Source organism: Drosophila montana, unplaced genomic scaffold (genome assembly GCF_035044405.1).
Source record: "Drosophila montana isolate Dmon_TW-CO22-7 unplaced genomic scaffold, ASM3504440v1 contig_3438_1, whole genome shotgun sequence".
NCBI classification, from domain to species: Eukaryota; Metazoa; Arthropoda; class Insecta; order Diptera; family Drosophilidae; genus Drosophila; species Drosophila montana.
In genome coordinates this window covers 571,941-593,951 of record NW_026998322.1, presented here as the reverse complement: position 1 = coordinate 593,951, position 22,011 = coordinate 571,941, and the positions used below count along the sequence as shown (strand labels likewise).

Below are 22,011 nucleotides of genomic sequence, written 5' to 3'. Positions count from 1 at the left end.
GCACCACAACAGCTACAAATACTAAGGGGTGCACTTAGGCAGGTCTTTAGTAAACACATCTCAAGTATCACAGGAGCCTTGAAAAGCAGATTAGGTAAATTCAGATGGCAGTATATTTTATATACATTTTATTTTACAATTTTGTTGCAGGTACATAAGATTTATAAAGGTGAAATGTGCAAGAAATAATATATTTACAAAAGTGAATTTGGGAAACTTGCCAACTGGGGAGCGGTAAGCAAAGTCAATTTGTAGCACATTCACTTGACAACAACAACAATTACAAAGCTTTAGTGAGATGTTCTTTATTTTTGATTCACTCAATGGCCTCAATTATTTCATATTCTTCATCCAAAGAATGATCATAATCGATGTTGTATTTATTTTTGATTTTACTTTTATAATCCTTGAGCTCATCGTCGTTTTCAAATTTATTCAAATTGTAGCGCATTGCGCCGCGTTGTTTGCTGTTGTAGTTGTTGTTGCTGCTGCCGTTGCTGCGGCTGTTGCTGCTGCTGCTGCTGCCGCCGCTGTGTTGGGTGCTTGTGGTGCGATTGCTATGTCTAGAGGACGCGTTGCCTATCCTAAATTGTTTACTTTTATTTCTACTGCTCTGCTTACGGCTACTGCCACTATTGTGTCTACTTTGATATTCGCTACTTTTACTAGAATTATATTGTTGCTGTTGCTGCTGCTGCTGTTGCTGCTGTGATGATGAGTATGACGATTGAGATTGATTGGTTGTGTATCTCATGCTGCCTCTAAAACTATTTTTGGTCATTTTATTGTAGTTGGTTGGTGCGGTGCTATCTACGATTCTGTTGTTGTTGATGTTGTTGTTGATGTGCTTGCTTTTATCTATGTTGCTGCTGCTGCTGCTGCTGCTGTTGATGTTGATGTTGCTTTTGTTTTGTGCCAGAAACTGTCGCTGTCTGCCGCCTCGTTGCCGATTCACTGCCTCCGCCGCCGTTGTGTGTGCTGTCCCAATCTTATACTCATCATCAGCCTTATATCATACCTCATCCTGCTGCTGCAGCTGCTGGCTGCGCTCTGGTATGCGATAAAGCTCATCGTTGTTCTGATACAACTGCTCGGAGCCGGCGCAGTTCACGTTCGACCACCAATCGCAGACGCGTACAGCCTGATTGAAGACGGTGCCATTGGGACAGAGGAAGGAGTATTGGTGTCCAGAGTGCAAACACCAGTGCCAGACCTTGGGAACGTATAATGTGTTTGGTATATTATCCAAAACTGGTTTCTTAACGAAAAACTTGAATGCAATCCATAGAGTTAAGAATGATATCCAGATATTTGTCTATGGAATCCACCTCATTCGTCCCTTGGATATGCTCTGCCTATTGTTATGGATAGCTTTCCCCTTTTGACTCACCTGACACCTTGTCTCGGTATCCGCATAGTAGCCCGGCTGACGTCCTTGGCAGTTGAAGGACAAGCCCTTGGGCACCGCATCGTAGACTGGATAATCCTCGCCAGCTATGTAGCCATCAATTTGCTGCAATTGAAGCGAAAATGAGATGCGGCTTTCAAGTACAAACATTGCATGGGAATGTGAATTATCTCATCGAGTGCAACCGAGCTGCATGTGACCTTCGTTTGGGTGTTTCATTTGGAGCCCGCTGATTGCTCAAGCAGGGCACATTTAAATCATGGCAAAACAACAGCAAAATGATGTCTAAACAATAACAAATTACGAGCCTGAAACAATTGCCACACAAAATTTTGGTACACGCGAAAAAAAAATCAAGAGAAACAGAAACACAACCGAAATTTGAAATGCAAATGCATCAACCGAAAAATCTGTCGAAAAGCCAGCAAAAAATATTTAGAAAAAAAAACAACTTGGCTAGAGATCAACAAAAGAATCAGTGAGTGTTGAAAATGTGCAATTGTGGGTGGCTGCCTCTGTGTGTGTGCGTGTGTGTGTGTGTGACAATAAAACCACTTTAAAAACAACAGAGAACTGTCAATCTCATGCGTATGAAACCATGAAAAGCCGACACAGCCACAAAGCGTGGCCAAGTGGCAGCCACATCGCACACAAACACACTCACACACACACATGATGACATTCTCATGACTCGACATTCGACAGCAGCGTTAGGAACTCTGTTCTTTTGTTTAACCAGCTCAACATTCCATATCTCGCGGCTGATTCCACTGCAAAATTATGCCATTCCATTTTCATATCCATTCCTGTGGCTGTCGCGTCTGTGCAACATGTTGCATGTCACAGGTCCGTCTTTCACTTATCTTGATCTTGCGTCAATTCCAATCTAAATACAATTTTTCCACACCAGCTTTTCATTGTTGTTGTTGTTGTTTGTTACGCTTAAATAAATTTATTTGCAGGGCGTGTGACGAAAATCGTTTGGTATGGATTCCAACTCTATAGATGGACTCTTTTTGACGGCTGTGGGCTGTTAATGATGCCAAAAGGCAAATCTTTAATTTTTTCATTTGAGGTTATGCTGACAAGCAGTGTTGTAAAGCGAACAAAAGTGAGGGATAAAAACGATAAGCGATAATTCGATTTTAAGAGAAGCAAACAGTTCATGCGGGTCAATTAAATATTGTCTCATTACCGATCGACAACTCTCCGATTACACTTACTTTTCGATAACTATTCATTTGGTATTTGCTAACTATTCGATAACTATTTTCTGCTCTTACCAAACAATTTAACAGAGCTTTTTTTATTACCTCTGCGATTTCCTGCAGCACGCTAATAACTTGCATGAGGTCTTAACATTTTCAACTGCAACAACAACAACAAGCGACCAGTGCCTCAGTAACCCAACTGCAATGGGCAACCGCCCCCTAGGGGGGTGTAGTTTGCCTGTTTAAATACCAGACGACGACGAAGACTCCACAGCAACAATAACAACAACAGCAAAGCGGGCAATTTTCCTTTCTTTTGTGTTGTTGTTGCTGTTGTGCTTTTGTTATTGCCCTCGTTGTTGTCGTTGTTGCTGTCTAGAGCAGGGCACCAAGGCTAATTGATAAAAGACAACAACAAAAAAAGAGGCAACAAGGCAAACGCAGCAGCCGCAGCAGCGGCAGCAGCAGAAGAAGACGGTAAAAAGCAAACGATGACGACACCTTGAGCAATGGGAAATGTGGCATGGGCAATGGGGAATTTGGGGGAGTTAAGAGCCGCGGGTTCGTGTATGTTGTTGCTGGTGTGGCGTTTGCGGACGTGAGAAGATGTCTAACACTTTGCAGACAGGTCGACGTCGACGTCGTTGTCGTTGCACTTGCAAAATCGCATGCAGCCACGTCTAGAAAAAAAAGTGACTTTTTGGTCCACTTTTTTTTTTGAGTTTGCGGCAACAATTGCATGGTTGTTGTTGTTGTTATTGTTGTTGCCACTCAGGCGACTGCGGCTGCAACTTTGCGTGGGAGTTTGTTGTTCTCGTTGTTGTTGTTGTTGTTAGCTGTGTGTAGATCGCTATCAGACAAGAGACAAATGGTGTGCGCAATCTTTTACTTTGAATGAGTATAGAAATTATCTAAGATGACACTTTTTTTTTTACCACAGCAACTGCAGCAGCTGCTGCTGCTGGCCCTGCTGCTGCTCATGATATGTCTGTTCTGCGCTGATATCGTGTTTATATAGAGCTAATGAAGTGATCAAACTTAACGTAACTTTTCAATTTTAATGCGCCTTCATTCCCAGGCTTATAAACTTTTATGAGCGGAAAATATTTCGGCGATAAATGCAAAGATAATTGACAAAGCGCAATAAATAGACAAATCGACAAAGGTAGACGGACGGGCCAGTCTAGCTAAGGTTTAGGTTGTTGCAGCTTCGGGTTCACCCAAACTTACCCCATTGACACAGTTTCCTGCCAGCAGCACAGCGAACACGACAACAAAAGCGATGGACATGCAGGAGGCAAAGAAGCTGCTCGAGGAGGCGGCGTAGTTGCTGCCGTTGCTGGCAGCCAGATGAAGATGCTGCCGACTGCTATCTAGTTGTTGTTGTTGTTGCTGTTGTTGATGTTGTTGTTGTGGTGATTTGTTCGCTGTTGTTGCGGCTGCCATGATGTCTGTGATTTTGGGTTTACGGCTACGCGGCGTATACGTAATTTAAATGTGATTTTGAGTTTGTTTCGCTGTTGTTGTTGCTATCTAAAATACAAAATCGAAAGAGAGAAAAAAAAGACGAGCTAAGCTAAGTGCTATTAGATGTTATATACATGCACAACAACCACTTTGTGTGTAATCGTGTGTGTGTGTGTGTGTCTGCGCGCATTTTTAGAAAGGAAGCTGCAATTGGAAAATTGCATTCGGCCCAAGCAGAAGCGATGTCTTCTGTAGTGTTATTTCTTTGGTTTGGCATGTAATTAGATTTCATTTTTATATTTTTATTATTTTCTGATGCATGGCATGGCACGGCTGTTTTGGAATTTTATGCTTGCCGCAAATGGTAATGGGCATTTGTGGTTGCGGTGTTTTTTTTTTGTTTTTTTTTGTGGTTGCCTTGCCAGGAGCTGCTGCTGTAGACAACAACATTCACTTCTTGCCACTTGGCGTTAGCCTTTTGAATACAGTTTGTATAGTTTTTTGATTACGTTTAATGGTTGATTAACTTGGCATGCGCAACGATTGTGGGTGATAATTACACAGAGTCAATTTTATTTAATTGAGAGATTGTATTCGTTGGGAAACAGACAAATTGAAAAGATGTTCATTTGAAGAAGCATTTAGCAGAGTCTAAGTATCTTGGAATAAGGTCAGCTATTGGCAAATGTATGAAAAGTTTTGTTTAAAAGTTAATTAAGTAGTTTGATTTGTTTTAACTATGAAGTTAATAGAAAGAAAACAATTCTACTTAGTCCTATTGGCAGTTCAGTTATGATGTCTTAATTAAAGGAAAATTGAAGGTCATTTCTATATATATAAGAATAAGCATCGTTTATTCCTGATAATCATTCAGCTATACTCGCAGCTCTTGGGTGCAACACTTTCCCTTTGAAACGTACAGTAAATACTTTACTTTAGTTGTATAAATTCATATATCAGTTATCTAAAATATTTCAGATTATGTTCTTGGAACCGAAAATACTCTGTTTTGTTTTTGTTCCTTTAGTATTCCTAGGTTTTTATACAACATTTGTCTTTAAGCTATTCAATGAATGTATTTCATCAATTCATATTAATAATCCATTGAAATAAGTTTTTTTAATTAAACTAAACCAAATTTAATCATTGGATATTTTTTTTCAATTAAACCCAATTCAATTTGATCAAACTAAACCAAATTGGATTATTTATCATTATTGTTTAATTAAAAAAATGTAATTATTATTTTTCAATAAAGGAGTATCTTTTTTAAGTTTTAGTGTTATTCATATTATTAATTTAACAATTCTCTGCCGTTCGTTTATATAGGTTTATATATTTTGTTTTCATTTGAATTTTACGTAATTAATCTCTCAACTTAAGAGCCACGCACTTAACCGCACACTTGAAAAACTCTTGATATGTTTGTTGATAGTTGTTGTTATTATTATTTTGATTTTTTTCTGCTGTTCGTACGTTTTTGGGTCGCGAGCTGCTAGCTGCACGTGTTGCCGCGTTTGGAGTTGATGCAAAAGTTAGAAAAAATTTCGCATCAATTTTAGTTTTATACTCAAGAGCAGGTCGAGCGCGGCGCCGTTAACATCGGCTGGGGGCCAATAGATGAGCGCAGCTCCACACAGAAAATGCACAGCGTCATCGTCATTGCTGGAGCCGCCGTCGCCGCCGCCGCAATTGCCAAAGAGCAAACTCATCGTCATCGTCGACATCGCCGTCGTCATCGTCATCGTCAGCTCTGCGAGCAGCAGCCGAAACTGAAACTAAATCATCGTGCAATTGGCGCTCATTCGGCTCTCGAGTTGGTTCGTCTCTTGGCTCGCATTCATCGCCAAATAGTTGGCGCTGTGGCAGATGCCGCAGCCTCGCCGCATTGCAGCATTGTTGGGGGCTTTGTTGTGCTTGCGGCTTTTGTTTGTTTATGTTTTTGGCATATTTTGTGTCGCAAAGAAAAAAATTAAATAAATAAATAAAATTAGTGCAAATTTTTCATATCGGCTTGTGAGCCATTGATGAAAGCCAAACAAAAGACTTAGGCAACGAACTTGTAAGACTGTAACAGTGTTTAATTGCGGCATTGCACTGAAATGATTGCAATTAGCAGCGATTAAATGTGATAAAAACGAAAGACTTAGGCAACGAACTGGCTAGTTGATAGCTATTAAAAAATTGCTATTATTAATTATTATCAATAGAGTTAGTTGAATGATTAGCAGCTGAAGCATATAAAAGGCTAACAACGCGACATTCAAAATTAATAAGGAAAAACAAAAGACTTAGGCCACGAACTTGCAAGTTGAAAGGCAAACTGATATAATAGTTGATTTGTTTTCTGTAAATGAGGATATAAGGATATATAAGAACTGGAGTTAATATAGGATTCTAGGTAGACGTTCGGAAATTAATAAGAAAACAAAAGACTTAGGCAACAAACTTGAAAAAGGAAATTGTGCTATGAATTTCTCATAAGATCAAACTGGGCAGTTGATTTGTTATCTGTAAGCGACTAAATATATAAAAAAGAACTGGAGATTGGATTCGTTCGAAAATAATAAATAAAACAAAAGACTAAGGCAACGAACTTGCGAATTGATAAGCAAACGTATATAATATGAATGGCGATATGATTTAAATTTCTCATAAGGTCAAACTTAATAGCTCATTTGTTATCTGTTAACGAGTAAATAGATAAATAAGAACCGGAATTAATATTGGATTATAGGCAAAAATTGGGAAATTATTAAGAAAACCAAGGACGGAGGCAACGAACTTGGTAAAGAAAACTTTTGCAGACACTCTCATATGTTAAATGTACTCAAATTTAAGAAAGACAATATTAATACCACCAAAGAGTATATAATTTTTAATGGGTTCTCGGATTTAATTCCATGTAAGAGCTTGAGCAACTAAACTATCTACCGGATGCCGTTTAATGCTGCTAAGCGCTTTAATTACGCAAATCCCTGATGTTAAAAACCCACGCCGCAGCGCAATTTCCATTTTAAATTACCATAAATTAAACTAATTAAAATCAAATCACGGCAATAAATTTACAGCAGACATTCGCTCTAGAATTGATGCAGCCAGCCGCCAGCAGGCAGCAGCCAGCGACAGCCGCTCACTTTCAAAAGATGTGCAGTGGCAATCCGGTTGAGGCAATTGAGCCAAGGAATATATCGACGGCCACTGCCGGCTGCAGATGGCTTTCAGTGCGCTTCAATTGAAGCTCATGCAGAGACGAATCTTGTGACTGAGATGCAGACTGAGAGTGCGACCGGAGTCTGAGACTGAGACTGCGACTGAGACTCATTCTGGTTCACCTTCGAGAAAAGCATTGCGGCAGCTACAACTAATAACAGCAACAAGAAACGTTTGGCAATGCGGCTGCTGCTGCTGTTGGCTTAGTTTTCCAGTTATTTATATATATTTTTTATATGTCTGTGAGAAATTCCCTTAATCAGCGCAGTCATTGCAACTGCCACAGCGGTTGCAAACAAGAAAAGTCTAAATTTGCTGCGACTGGCAGCTGAAAATGGCAGCGTACCTGCTGCATGGCTTAATTTCAAATACCTATTATCATTAGGCGTTGGTTGCTGGCATTTCTCAACTCAACTGAACTCAACTGAACTCAACTCAACCGATGTGAGCTGTAATTAATATAGCTCTATAGGCCTGATGACTTGTAGCCATATTTTATTGGAGTTTAACACTTGTTTCACACGCTGCCGCAGATTATATTTCTGTTTATTTTTTCGTCTCGAATACCCGTTGATAATTGACGGGGGGCTGCCCTTGAATGGGGCATGGACTATAGCCGACACAACATGTGCCATCATCTTGAACGTCCGGATAATTTGGCTGGCCGCATTAACCTTGACTTTTAACCAAGCGGAGGTGGCACCAACAGCGGCAGCTGCTTCTTGAAAATTGTTTCAAATACGTGACGAAAACAATGATAAAGTAATTATGTACACACATGCATACAAATATATATATATGTATATATGGGGCCGACTTGGCTTGACTTTCATTGTGGTTGACACTTGTTGTGCGATTTTCTGTGTGCGTCGTTTTTTATTCTGCTGTCAACTTTATGGAGCATTAGCGCATTTTAAATGGTTTTTTCTTTGCTATGCTGGGTTTTTGATTTGGCCATTTGTTAATGCGGCCAAGACGCTAAATAATTTATTAAATTAGTTATGAAATGGCTTTTTAATATAGGCAGGCGAATGAGCTCATCAGGCTTAGGTGTCATGTACTTCCCTTTTAAGAATCAACTAAAGACATTTAAGTATATTCATAGGCAAGTGTACTTAAAGCTAATGTTTTGTCAGGCTTAAAATGAGACTGAGAATTTTTAAGTAACAATATATTTTATACATACAATGCTTAATGGATTATATAAAAGAATAACTTCTGAATATATATACATTGTATATTATGTATATTATATAAGAGCCCCAGTAGAGAGAGAGACATATATTCATTCAATATATTCATGCAGAAAGAAAAGGTACAAAAGACCCTTCAGACAGTAGCTCTTTAGCTTAACTTTACGAATTCAAAGTACACTATGTATTTATTCAAGCTTCTAGCTGTTGATGCAACTTTCAGCTAGTTCCTATTCCTAATGCATGCCACATCATTAATTCGCTTGGAGCGCACATTATTCAAGCTAAAATCCTGCTTATAAAAAACGAGAAGAAATAAAAACTGCTTCCTAAACAGACCGCAACTTGATAAACGCACTTGAGCAGCCGTTTTAAGTTCTCATTGTTCTGGTTTTAGAGCTTACTTTTTTATTTTTCCGATTTTTTCCGTTTTTGGCCGCTTTTTGCTCCTTTCAATGGTTTTGGCGTTGCACAAACACAATGCAGCTGCAGTTAGCTGATTATTGTGCAAATAAAAGTTCTAATGATGATTTCGGCAACAACAATGCAATTATGCAAAGCAACAACAGCAGCAGCAGCAGCAACAAAAAAAAAAAAGAGGAAGGCAATTAAAGGCAGTAAATAGAAAACGAGAATGAAACGAGGAATTATAATTATCATGGCGCTGCGATCAACAATGAATATGCTAAACAGTCGGGCGGAGAACATCCTATGCAGCCACAAACGTGGCACATGCCACATCCGCCCCAAACAACAAACGAGTTGGGGGCATCATCAACATCAGCTTCAGCCCCAAAACTCTCAGGTAGCCGTTTGCGCAATGCGCCAAACCCAAGCCCAAGCCCAAGCTCAAAACCGAAACCAAAACCGAAATCAAACCAAATATCATACATCATCGCAAAGGTTGCCAAATTATATCGGATCGCAGCATTTCGGCCGCCTCTCTCCCCCTCTCTCTCTCTCTCTCACTCTCATTCAAATTGTGGCAAATTGTCGAAGTTTTGTAATCAAACTCGCTTATTGTTTTTTTTTTGTTTTTTTTCACCCATCTTCTTTGCGGCCCAGCTATTTCACACACGCTGACTTTTCGCTAAACTGAACTTCTGCTATTTCAGTTTCTTCTACTTGAAATTGAGCGCCAGCTCGAATTGAATTCAAAGCGTTTGCCAAATAATTTGTCACATTTGTTTGCGCCATTTGCCGAGGATTAGGCGAAAGTGTTGACACACCAAATCGGGCAGTTGGGATGCGGGGGAGTGTGTCACTGGAGCTCTTACAATTTTGTGCCTTGATTGATTTTCAGTTGCCGACAATTGTAGTCATTAGTCCAAGTGACAAATAAATTATGTCAAGCTCCTAAATTGGGTTGAGTGTGTCATGGTGGGGGTTTTTTCTGCAAGAGATTGGTCGGGCAAGGGCCAGTTAGAGCTTGATAGCTTTGCCAAGCTATCTATTAGGGAATCCCATTGCATAAAGGCAAATATTACAAAACTCAAATAATTCTCATATAAGAATGATATTTACATTGAATTCTATAGCCTGTAAATGTTTGGCAAATGGAGTATCATGACGAGCTATACTTGGTTCCCATTAACAGCTGAAACGATCTGGCCAAGTCTCCTCAAGCAATTCAATCTCAAATTCAGCCACATTCAATTTTGTTCACAAGATGTTCAATAGATCTAACTATGCCTAATTACTATTCTGTTTCAAGCTGTCATTAACTATTTTCAATAAAACATTATTTTTGTTAACGAATTTGTCAAATTTTTCAAAATTGTAAAAGCCAAACATGAATTATGAACTGCAACGCGAAAAAAATATCAAGAAAAATGCCATAAAAATTTATTGAACTACAGTTGATGAATGCTGCGCTGATGGACAGCTGCGACAACAATAGCAACAACAACAACAACAAACAGATTGAAGATGATTGAAGCGACTCGAACATCGAGCTAGAAGGCCAAAGAGTACCAAAAAACAATTGAAGGCAGAGCGGCTACCAATTCCATTGAAAAATATTCAGATACAACAAAAGAAGGCACAACAGAAATAGAAAAACAAGCAAAAATAAGTTGGACAAGTACAAATGATAATCATGACGCTTTAGAGCAGACGATGATAGACAAACGCTTTCGGCGAAATTTAACACAAAATGCCAGCCAAAAGCCAAGGAAGACAAAAATGATTACAGCTCAAATTGAGTTCGGCCGGAATATTGAAAATGCCAACCACAGCTGGGTAACAGCAGCGGGGGCAAGCAGAGAGGGGGGAGTGGGCAACTGAAACTATAACGAGGCGCGAACAGGGTCAATGCAGCAACGAGTTGGCCAAATACTATTGGCCAGCTCTTCAGTGCGGCACTCAATAAATTGTTGGCGACAAAAAACTACAAATAAGAACAGCTAACTTCGGCATGCCGAATATTATATACCCTTGCGTGAATAATATTCACTGAATATAGCAATTGTGGGCTATATTTTAATGCTACTCGAATTTGTTTCTATCAAGGTTTTGACTCGAAACGGATCTCTGTCTTAACAATAATTAAACAAAGCAAATGACAAGCCAGTTGCCAAGAAAGTAGACTAAAACCCTTTTCTCTTTGTTAAATTAAGCATAAATAGTTTTCGCCCAAGCAAGTCTTTTGAAGCAAAGACTGCTTTTAAGGATGTGGAAAACCAGCTTTAGGAATGTTTCGAAATTTTATGATATATTTTCAAAAGACAGATCGAAAGTTCGTATAAGATAGAAGTATACGACACATGTTAATTACTAGAAATAAGGAATAATCGATAGTCTGATTTGTGATGTTGGGCAAGAACTCATTAAAAGAAAGTTAAATTTAAACTATATATATCAAATATAAATAATAATCATAAATAATCAAAGTCATGAAATGTATGAGAAACCATCCTGGTAAATAAATACATTTGTGACAATATATAGTTGTCCGAACTTTGAACTATAACTTGCAAAGCAATTGAGGGACATGGCTCTATAGACTTGACTGTTGATACAGATCTGGATTATGTATACCTAATGGAGTCGTGGCTATCTCCCCAAACTGAAATACCCTCCCCAAGGGTATAAGAACGTAGCAACGGCAGCTGTAGCTGTGGCTGCAACACTTGTGGCACTTGCTAAATATACAGCATACGCCATGTGGTGCACAGCATAGTTGGTCAACGTCTTAGCCACGATTTGTTGTGGCCTGCATTCAAAATCGTAGCCAGTTTGAAGCACATTAAAATGCCGACAAGGTCAGCTGACCAGGCAGCCCGATTTTCGATGATGCCTCAGAACGCGCACTCGTTAATTGGGTTGTAAATTTATGTAAGACTCATAAAAGACCTTAAACAGCCTAAGCAGCGGCCAGCGGCAGCAGGCAAAACGCTTCAATGAGCAGCGAGTTTCGTGTGAATCGCCAGCTTGGATTTGGTGGCTGTGCTGTCAGCTTCCCGAGGTGCAATGGATACGCGACCTTTGACGTTGGACTTGGACGCCTCCCAATCACGAGCGCTGATCGAAGATGACACCTTCAGTTTATCCGCTCGCATTGTTGTTGTTGTTGTTGTTGTTGTTGTTGTTGTTGCATGACTCAGCCGGCGATGTTGCAACTGGCCATTGTTGGTGTTGTTGGCCATTTGTTGTTAGCTGCGTTTGTTTTGGCCATAAACAACTTTCAGTCAAATGCGGCCTTTTGCTGCTTGGTCTGCGTACTTTTTTATTGAACTGCCATTTGTCTGCTTATTATTATTGTATTTCCCCTTATTTTGGCAATGGCATTCGATTTGTTATTGTTTTATTGCCGTGGGATAATTAGCACAACAAAATGTATTTATTTTTTCACTAAGCTGATAAATTGTTGAGTTGATTTACATCAACAATGTGCGCAAGGTTAAAGTATTTGCTAATTTGTTTTTATAAATTGTTGAAAGTTGTTGTATAAAAAATTAGTACAGCAGCTCCTTTTTAGAACTCTCCAATTATATTTAGTCCTTAAATATAACAGTTGCATTTATATTCATATTTATAGCAGAGCTAAATAATTGTGCTATAATTCAATGACTATAAATTACCAAGTTTCGTTGCCATAAAAGCTGCAGCATCAGCCTAGCTCAAAAGCTTTAGTTTGCAACTTGGCTAAATGAAAAAGCTTCAAAAGTTAATTTTCAAACCAGTTGCCACAACCTTTTGAGATTAGAAAAATGGTAATTTAACTGTATATGAGTTGAAAAGGGAATTTAACTAAAATGGTGTGTTTTTAAAAAACAGTAAATATTTTAAAATTTGTCTGCGGAATTAAGCTTGTGCAGAAAACAGGACCTAAAACTTTATGGAAAAATATGTGACGTGCAGAAAGTGGCTGGTATATAACATTGATCAGCATCAACTGCTAATCATTATCGAACTGGCTTTGTTCGATAACTACTAGAGATCTTAAATGTTGGCAAATTTGTTATCGTTTGTTTTAAATTATCGAAGATTACTACCTAATCGATATCAGTGGGTTTTAGCACCATTTTAAGACTCGAATATCATAAAAGCTAGGTGCACCTAATTTTAAGTGAAGCATAGAGAGATTACAAATATTGTACTCTTAGCATACTTCTGCTTATTCCCCGAAAATATAAAATGAATATAAAATAAATAATTATAAAATGAAAGGAGTTGCCTAGCTTTTTTCTCATATATGCATTAACTTTTGATTACCCTGAATATTTAATTACAATCGGAAAACAAACATAGAGATTTTTCAGGTATGAGATATTCCCAAATGTGGGAGGTTAGAGAAAGCACTGCCCAATAATTGTTTTTATTATTCCGGTCAAGCCTTGTAAATTATATTTATCTCATATTCGCCCACTTTACAATATTTGTTATTTCATCTTTTTATGTAAACAGCACGCGTAGCCAAAGAGCAATTGGCATTTGACCTGTGCTTGCATTTGTCACACCCAGCCGAAGCCCTGCGGCAGAGTTCAAGGGTCACACAAGCTGCTCAGATTTCAATTGCAATAAATTGTATGACAATGTGTTTCCCCCTGCCCCCGCGCTGCTAACCATATATCTTTGTTTCTTTCTACTTGCCATTGACACCTATAATATTGTGTGCATGTGTGTGTGCGTGTGAATGTGAGTGTGTGAGTGTGTAAGTGTGTGTCTGTGTGTGCGTGTGTCAGCTGGCCTTTTGCTGTTGACAGCTCAAATCAAATGAAAAATTCACAGCTGTCGATTTGATAAACAAAAACAAGTTAGATTGATCTAGCTAAGATTGATTAGGAGATACCCTGTAAAAAGCGATGAGTTGCTTAAGCCTAATTTTCGAAATTTACGAAGCTTTTTGGGTCACAAAATATGAACAGAAACCTCTGAAAATCTTTGAATTTTGAAAAAGTAAATAAAATATTTTGGATATGTGTATGCTATATGAGAACTTAGGCTGTTATCGATAGCGCAAAAATGGCAGGAGTTATCGATAATTTAACTTCTACCTCTTGTATCTGAGACTGACAGACGGACAGACGGGCAAGGCTAGAACGACTCGAATATTGATGCTGATAGAGAATGTGTAAATACATGTATTTTTCTTAGATCGAAAGACCTTCTTCTGCCTGTTACATAACAACTCTAAGTCTTTGTCAGTGGTTACAGGGTATCAAAACAAATGAATAATAAATTGTGAGCAAATCGCTTGGCATTTGTGCTGCGATATATTTGGAAGAATCTTGCGCCAACAGCTTCACAAACTTGAATCGCTTCGGAATCCCTTTGCAATGCAGTTGCTTCTTAAGTGGTCCATCTAAATGAGGGGCACGCTGAGAAGTTGAATTTTACAAGTAATTTTCCGCGCCCTCCCACCTCGACACTGCCCCCTCCCAGATAATGCAATATCATTTGGTTGCACTTGAGTGAGCTGCCACCGATTGGCGGCTGTTGAAGTTGCGGCTCGTTAATTAGGCCACAAGTAGGCGTGGCTAATGCCAGCTAACGCATATGTTAAGCATTTGGGTATTAGCCAAATTATCAATTGGCCAATTCAGTGACAAGGGGCAACAAAAGCGCAACGCACAAAAAAGATGCGCAAGTGTCAATTTCGAACGAAATCAATAAACTTTGAATGGGGCATTGAACAACTGCTAGACAGACAGACAGACGGACGGATAGACGGACAGACAGACGGACAGACAGACGGCCGGACAGTCGGTGCAATCAGGCAGACAGTCAGCCCCACCCCACCCCACCCCACGCCCCGCCAATTCATCTATGGAAATCCACTCGTGTGCGCAACGAGTCTGCCCCAATGCGACATTTTGCATGATTTTGCTGACAGAGAAGTTTGCTGACTGTTGACATGTGGCGTTGCATTGGTGCAGGGAGGGGGAGGGGGGAGGGTGGGGTAGCTAAACCTGATTGCCGTTTAAATTACGAAATCATGCATGTCAATGACAGGCACTAGAATGCCAACAATCAGGGGTTTGATTTTGAAATTATGGAGCATTTGTGTTTTGTAATTAGACCCCAAATACTCGACTACTCGACAAAACAGCTGCTGTGCATCAGTGTGTGTGTGTGTGTGTGTGTGTTAGTGTGTGCATTGTTGCGCAGCTTAATGGGGCAATACTTTGAACACTGTCCACGGCCTCATCCTGAAAAACCTAACCACATGCCGCAGTGTTGGCACACAAATTGTAAAATGATCCTCACCAAGCACTCAAAGGTGCCCTGAAATCTGTCTCTGTGTGCGTGTGTGTGTGTGTGTCTCTGTCTGCCAACTGTGAAATATAATCGCTCAAAATGGATGCGTTGATTACTTACCAGACACACACACACACACACACACACTTGCACACCTTTGAGTGTGTTAGCCATGTTAAAAGCGGCGCTTTGAAGCAGCTTCAAATTTGTCAACTGGGCAAATAAAAAAGGCGAAAAGCCGCTTAAATTGTTAATAAACTGGTGGCCAAAACGAGGCAGAAGTGCGAAATATATTCATAGTTCTCATATTTTAACATAAGGGCAACAGGGAAAAAGACATATAGTGAGAGAGAAAGCGAGCTCTAGGATAAGACGATTAGAAATAGAAGGCGGCGATTAGGTGCAGTTAAGGAAGATGCCTGCTTAACTGCTTGACAAAAGTAAAGTAGTATTTAAAATTTGGGAAAACATGTTTTTATAAAATAAACAAAGTTTTTTGCATGCACGCATGAACTCATAATTTTCTAATTTTTTCTATATATAGTATTTGATGGATAAATTCAGAATATGTATTAGGTTCCCATATCAAGTTGTTCTGCTACCATTTGAAATTAGACTCAAAACTCCAATCATATCTATCGTTAGAAAAGTTATCTATCTGCTCTAGAAAACTACTTTTAAAATAAGAGAAAAATATCTCATCCACAGTTACGTCTTGTGTATTACACATATTATATAATGCACATCGAATGCATCTCTAATAATAAGCTCTTGTAATCTGTTGTCTACTCCATTTCGGCAGATTTTTAATTAATACCTCTTCATTTCTTATGGCATTTTGCACGTATTGTAATTCTGTTCGATAGCCTAGCACAATTTTTAATTAAAGCCAGCTCACATTTCAAATTGAAGCAACTTTTTCATTTGGTTACACAACCAGAATATACTCTAGAGCTACAGTTTTATAGAATGACACACGCACACGCACACACACACTCGCACATCCACTTGAGTATTGATAAATATGAATATATATGGATATGTACTATATATTAATTTGCACTTGCCATGTTCTGCTTTTAGTTGAGCCGCTTAAACGATGGCAAATTTGAGTCTTTTTATTACTTTTCAATCGTGCAGCGGACTGTGCGGCATGTGGATGCATGTGGATGCCATGCAAATTGACATATGAGCTGACACATTTGGGGTCTGCCACGCCCTTTGGCAAACTTCAATTGATTTGTGTGGATGAATTTGCTGGCATGTAGTGTTCATGTGTTATCCTCGGCTTGTGTGTGTGTGTCAAGGACCGCATTTTCACACAAACACAACAATAAAAAAAACCACAGCCGAAAAGTGGACAGCAGCAACAGCAGCAGCAGCAACAATCCAGCACACATGTAATTCTACTTTTCACAAGGACACACACGCACTCTCGCACACACACACACACACACACACACAATCACACGCACATTCACACTAACATATCGAGAGGCATGCACAGTGTCGATGATGATGCGTCAATGCATGCAAATGTTGCTTGCCACAAATAAGTTGGCAAAGTGGTTTTCGGTTTTTGGTTTTCGGTTTTTGCTTGTTGCTGCACTTTGCCAGTGTTGCTGTTGTTTTTGCTTTTGTGGTTGTTGACTGTGCTTAACTCAGCTCAATAGCTCTGATTTGCATAATATGGCAACGCCATGCAACAATTTCCTGTTGCCGGCCCTTCAAAACCAACAACAAGAACAATAACAACATCGCACAAACCAAAAAATATACAAATACAACTTATTAGGGTTATATATGAAAAATCCAACTAGATTTCTGGCAATTTGATCGCCCCCCACCTCCTGCCTAAACTACTTCTGTTGTTGTGTTTTTTGTTTGGGCACTCAATCAAACAAACATTTCATTATTCTGCACGCAGCCAAACTAAACCAATATTTTGTCAGTCGTTGAGTGGACAGCCAAGTGGCCGCCCTTCCCAGGCAATGGTCAATATTCGGGCTCTTAGTTAATAGGATTTTGCCAACTATTGTTGTTGGGCGGGCCAGCATTTGTTTTTGTGTTTACCAAAAACACACAAAGCGGAAATTGCGTGCTCGGCTTCTGTGCGGCTGTCTGGCAACGCTGGTCATAATTTTTGCATTTCATTGTGGTAAATCAAATGATTGTCAAGGAGATGGCACTAAATCGAGTTAAATAAGTCAATAAATTAAATTAAATAATTAATTCAGCTGCATCATGTGCATTCCAATTGGAATTCAGCTGCCTGCCTGCCTGCCTCTGCCCCGCAGCTGTGGCTAGAGGATTGTTGTAGGTGCCGCCTTGAAATTGGTGACACGACACAGAACCTACGCTCTACGTGCCTATGTGTGTGTGTGTTTGTGTGTGTGTGTGTGTGGGTGTGTGTTTGCGTTGTTAGCCATGTTATGGTCATTTTATGCATTTGCTTGTTCTACAGCAATGCGGCGAGTATGAATTGTGCCCCAAATTGACAAGTGTTTTAGTGGGTGTGGCAGCATGTGACAGCAAGACCAAACTGAAAGCTTGACAGTTGCTCCGGTCATCGGGGCAAAGTAACTGCAACTGTTACTGCTGTCACTGTAGCTGTGACTCAAGTGGCTGCAACCACAATATTTGATTTTATGTAGGAACCATGGGGACCATGGGGACAAAGTGTGCTCAAGTGTAAGTGCCGTAAACAGGCTGCAAACATAATTTCCTATTGACATGCATTGCGGCCTCTCTCAACGTCATGCAAACTGTGAGAGCTGTCACATAATTAGATTTATTTGCCAAGTACCCGAAGAAGAGGAATGTAACTTTGAATAATATTGGTTAATGAGGTAATATATATATATATATATATGCATAAGTTACAAAGGTTTTTCAGTCCAATTAAAGTAACTGAAAACAGAGTCAAAGTAGCAGCAAACAAATGGAAATAACTTTAAAATGCGTTTGTAATACTAATTAGTAGCAGCTGTGGCCTTTGACTTATACAAAATCCGTCAATAGCCAGCTCCGAATTGTCTTAACATAGATTTTTATTTATATATATAACATTCATCATAATTTATATATATATATATATACTTACCTGAAATTTCCCATCCACACAAGTTATTAGCTTATTTCCTTCTATTAGTGTTTCAGAGAAATCCTTTGTATATATAAATCTCTGAAAAAAAATTTAATTTTATTAGTAATATTGGTTTAAAAAGGATCTAATAGATATATACTTCCATACATATGCACAAACATACATACATATATATAAGCAACCTTACATGCATGTATACATCTATGCAAACATGGAAACATAATCATACATACATAAAACCATATATACATACAATTACTGATACATACATACATACAGACGTATATACATACATACATATATACATACATACATACATAGATACCTACATACACACCTAAATACATAGCTGCATACATACATACTTATATACATACCCACATAGATACCTACATGCATACCTACATACATACCTACATACATACCTACATACATACCTGCATACATACATACATACGTACAACTACATACATACGTACACCTACATACAATTGTACTTATCTACTTACCCGCTCTACCTCCTCCTGCTCCAACGCCACAAGTTGCTCCTCCACCGGACGTTGGAGCCAACGTTTCCTGCCTTGTTGAATTTCAGCAGGGCCTACTTAAATTTATGAGAATCGAGGAGGAGAGCATTTAAAAATACGTTTAGTTTTAATTTGCAGCGCAGTGGTATAATACTTAGACTGTGTTAAGTTAAAGAAAACATTTATGTGTTCATGCGTACACACATACATACACATACATACATACAAACATTTGTTCATACACACATACATGCATATACACTCCCACATACATGTATACATACTCCACAATTATGAATGTTTTAACATTAAGTTAGCTCTATATATAAAACTGACTTATTAACTGACCGATTGGTGACCAAAGCACAGCCCATATCAGAGTATTACCGCTACTATTCTGTAATATAGGTCGAAATTACCCACCCCCATAACTCGGTCAAATCTCGTCCGATTTTCACGAGGCTTGGCTGTTTGTTCATGGTTTGGCCTCTATATCAATTCTGCATCTAAATCTGGCAACATTATTTTTTGTCAAAATTCATGCGAAAATTGTACCCTCAAATATCCTATATAGACATAGGTCAAAATTTCCCACCCCCATAACTCGGTCAAATCTCGTCCGATTTTCACGAGGTTTGGCTTTTGGTTCATGGTTTGGCCTCTATATCAATTCTGCATCTAAATCTGGAAACATTTTTTTTGGTCAAAGTTCATGCGAAAATTGTTCCCTCAAATATCCTATATAGACATAGGTCAAAATGTCCCACCCCCATAACTCGGTCAAATCTCGTCCGATTTTCACGAGGTTTGGCTTTTGGTTCATGGTTTGGCCTCTAGACCAATTCTGCATCTAAATCTGGCAAAATTTTTTTTGGTCAAAGTTCATGCGAAAATTGTACCCTCAAATATCCTATATAGACATAGGTCAAAATGTCCCACCCCCATAACTCGGTCAAATCTCGTCCGATTTTCACGAGGTTTGGCTTTTGGTTCATGGTTTGGCCTCTAGATCAATTCTGCATCTAAATCTGGCAACAATATTTTTGGTCAAAATTCATGCGAAAATTGTACCATCAAATATCCTTTATAGACATGGGTCAAAAGTTCCAACCCCCATAACTCGGTCAAATCTCGTCCGATTTACACGAGGTTTTGCTTTTGGTTCATGGTTTGGCCTCTAGATCAATTCTGCATCTAAATCTGGCAACAATATTTTTGGTCAAAATTCATGCGAAAATTGTACCCTCAAATATCCTATATAGAAATAGGTCAAAATGTTCCACCCCCATAACTCGGTCAAATCTCATCCGATTTTCACGAGGCTTGGATTTTTGTTCATGGTTTGGCAATTAGATCAACTCTGTATCTAAATTTAGCAACAATATTTTTGGTCAAAATTCATGCGAAAATTGTACTCTCAAATATCCTATATAGACATAGGCAAAAATGTCCCACCCCCATAACTCGGTCAAATCTCTTCCGATTTTCACGAGGTTTGGCTGTTTGTTCATGGTTTGGCCTACAGATCAATTCTGCATCTAAATCTCGAAACATTATTCTTGGTCAAAATTCATGTGAAAATTTTACCCTTAAATATCCTATATATAGACATTGGTAAATTGGTTTACTATCCGATCGGCTTCAAACTCATTTTTAAATATCTTTGAGAGAATTTACTTTAAACGTACCACGGGCAAGGCCTGGGCAAACCCGCTAGTTAAAAATATGTTAAAGCATTTTACTTTACCCATGTTTTTTATTTATTTTTTATACCCTCTTTGTAATATATATACTCTTTTCTTCTATGATGCGTGACAGGTTTAGGAACATGCAAGTCTAAAATGTTTAATCTTGTAACATACCTGATCAAAAATAGAGATGAGTATCCAAGTGATCTCTTTCAGCTGCCACAGTTAGCAGTTGTCTGCGCTCATATTGTTATTATATATATTGAGCCGTTGTCTCCTCCTCGTTGAAGGTGGCTTCATTAATAAAGCCGTTTCCCACATGTTAAAGTCGCTATCTCCTCCATTATTCTAAAAGCCGCCTCCTCGTTCTTGAAGCTGACGTCTCTTCCTTGTTGAAATCGCCATCTCCTCCTAGTTGAAGCTGCCGTCCCCTTCTTACTGAAGCCGCCATCTCCTCCTACTTGCTGAAGCCGCCTCCTCCTTGTTGAAGTTACCACATCCTCCACTACTGAAGCAGAAGCCTGATTGCAGAAGGCCTACTTGAATTCATGAGAATCGAGTAGTAGAGCATTTGATAGAAATGTTTTTTTTTTTGAATTGGCGCGCATATGCATGTGCATATATTTACATATAGTTACATACATACATACATACATACATACATACATACACTCATACATACATACATATGTACATACATACATACATACATACATACATACATACAAATATACATACAAACATACATACACTCATACATACATACATACATACATACATACATACATACATACATACATATATACATACATACATACATACATACATACATACATACATACATACATACATACATACATACATACATACATACATACATACATACATACATACATACATACATACATACATACATACATACATACATACATACATACATACATACATACATACATACATACATACATATGTACATACACACATACATACATACATACATACATACATACATACATACATACATACATACATACATACATACATACATACATACATACATACATACATACATACATACATACATACATACTTACATACTTACATACTTACATACTTACATACTTACATACCTACATACCTACATACCTACATATGTACATACCTACATACGTACTTACAGACATACCTACACCTACATACATACCTACACCTACATACATACCTACACCTACATACATACCTACACCTACATACATACCTACACCTACATACATACCTACACCTACATACATACCTACACCTACATACAATTCTACTTATCTACTTACCCGCTCCACCTGCTCCTGCTCCACCGCCACAAGCTGCTCCTCCACCGGACGTTGGAGCCAACGTTTCCTGCCTTGTTGAATTTCAGCAGGGCCTACTTAAATTTATGAGAATCGAGGAGGAGAGCATATAAAAATTCGTTTGGTTTAAATTTGCAGCGCAGTGGTATA

The 22,011-nt window shown here is 38.7% G+C and overlaps 1 protein-coding gene and 1 long non-coding RNA gene across 10 annotated transcripts; one reads left to right on the top strand and one right to left on the bottom strand.

Annotated features, from left to right (window-relative positions):
• The first annotated feature begins 93 nt into the window (after positions 1-93).
• LOC135434791 (uncharacterized) lies at positions 94-2,517 on the top strand. 9 transcript variants are annotated; one of them, XR_010437289.1, is made up of 3 exons: positions 107-234; positions 447-1,886; positions 2,371-2,517. It is a non-coding gene; the product is annotated as an uncharacterized LOC135434791 (long non-coding RNA). The 9 variants fall into 9 exon arrangements; XR_010437291.1 differs by lacking the exon at positions 2,371-2,517 and having other exon boundaries at positions 447-718; positions 792-1,926; XR_010437292.1 differs by lacking the exon at positions 2,371-2,517 and having other exon boundaries at positions 447-1,236; positions 1,289-1,926.
• LOC135434790 (putative uncharacterized protein DDB_G0282129) lies at positions 139-20,740 on the bottom strand. The gene is given in 7 exon segments (XM_064691483.1): positions 139-1,213; positions 1,391-1,513; positions 3,850-4,152; positions 5,563-6,009; positions 18,298-18,378; positions 18,810-18,904; positions 20,690-20,740. Coding segments are annotated over 3 exon segments (1,236 nt in total). The 5' UTR covers positions 4,066-4,152; positions 5,563-6,009; positions 18,298-18,378; positions 18,810-18,904; positions 20,690-20,740; the 3' UTR covers positions 139-316.
• Between the last annotated feature and the right edge of the window lie 1,271 nt (positions 20,741-22,011).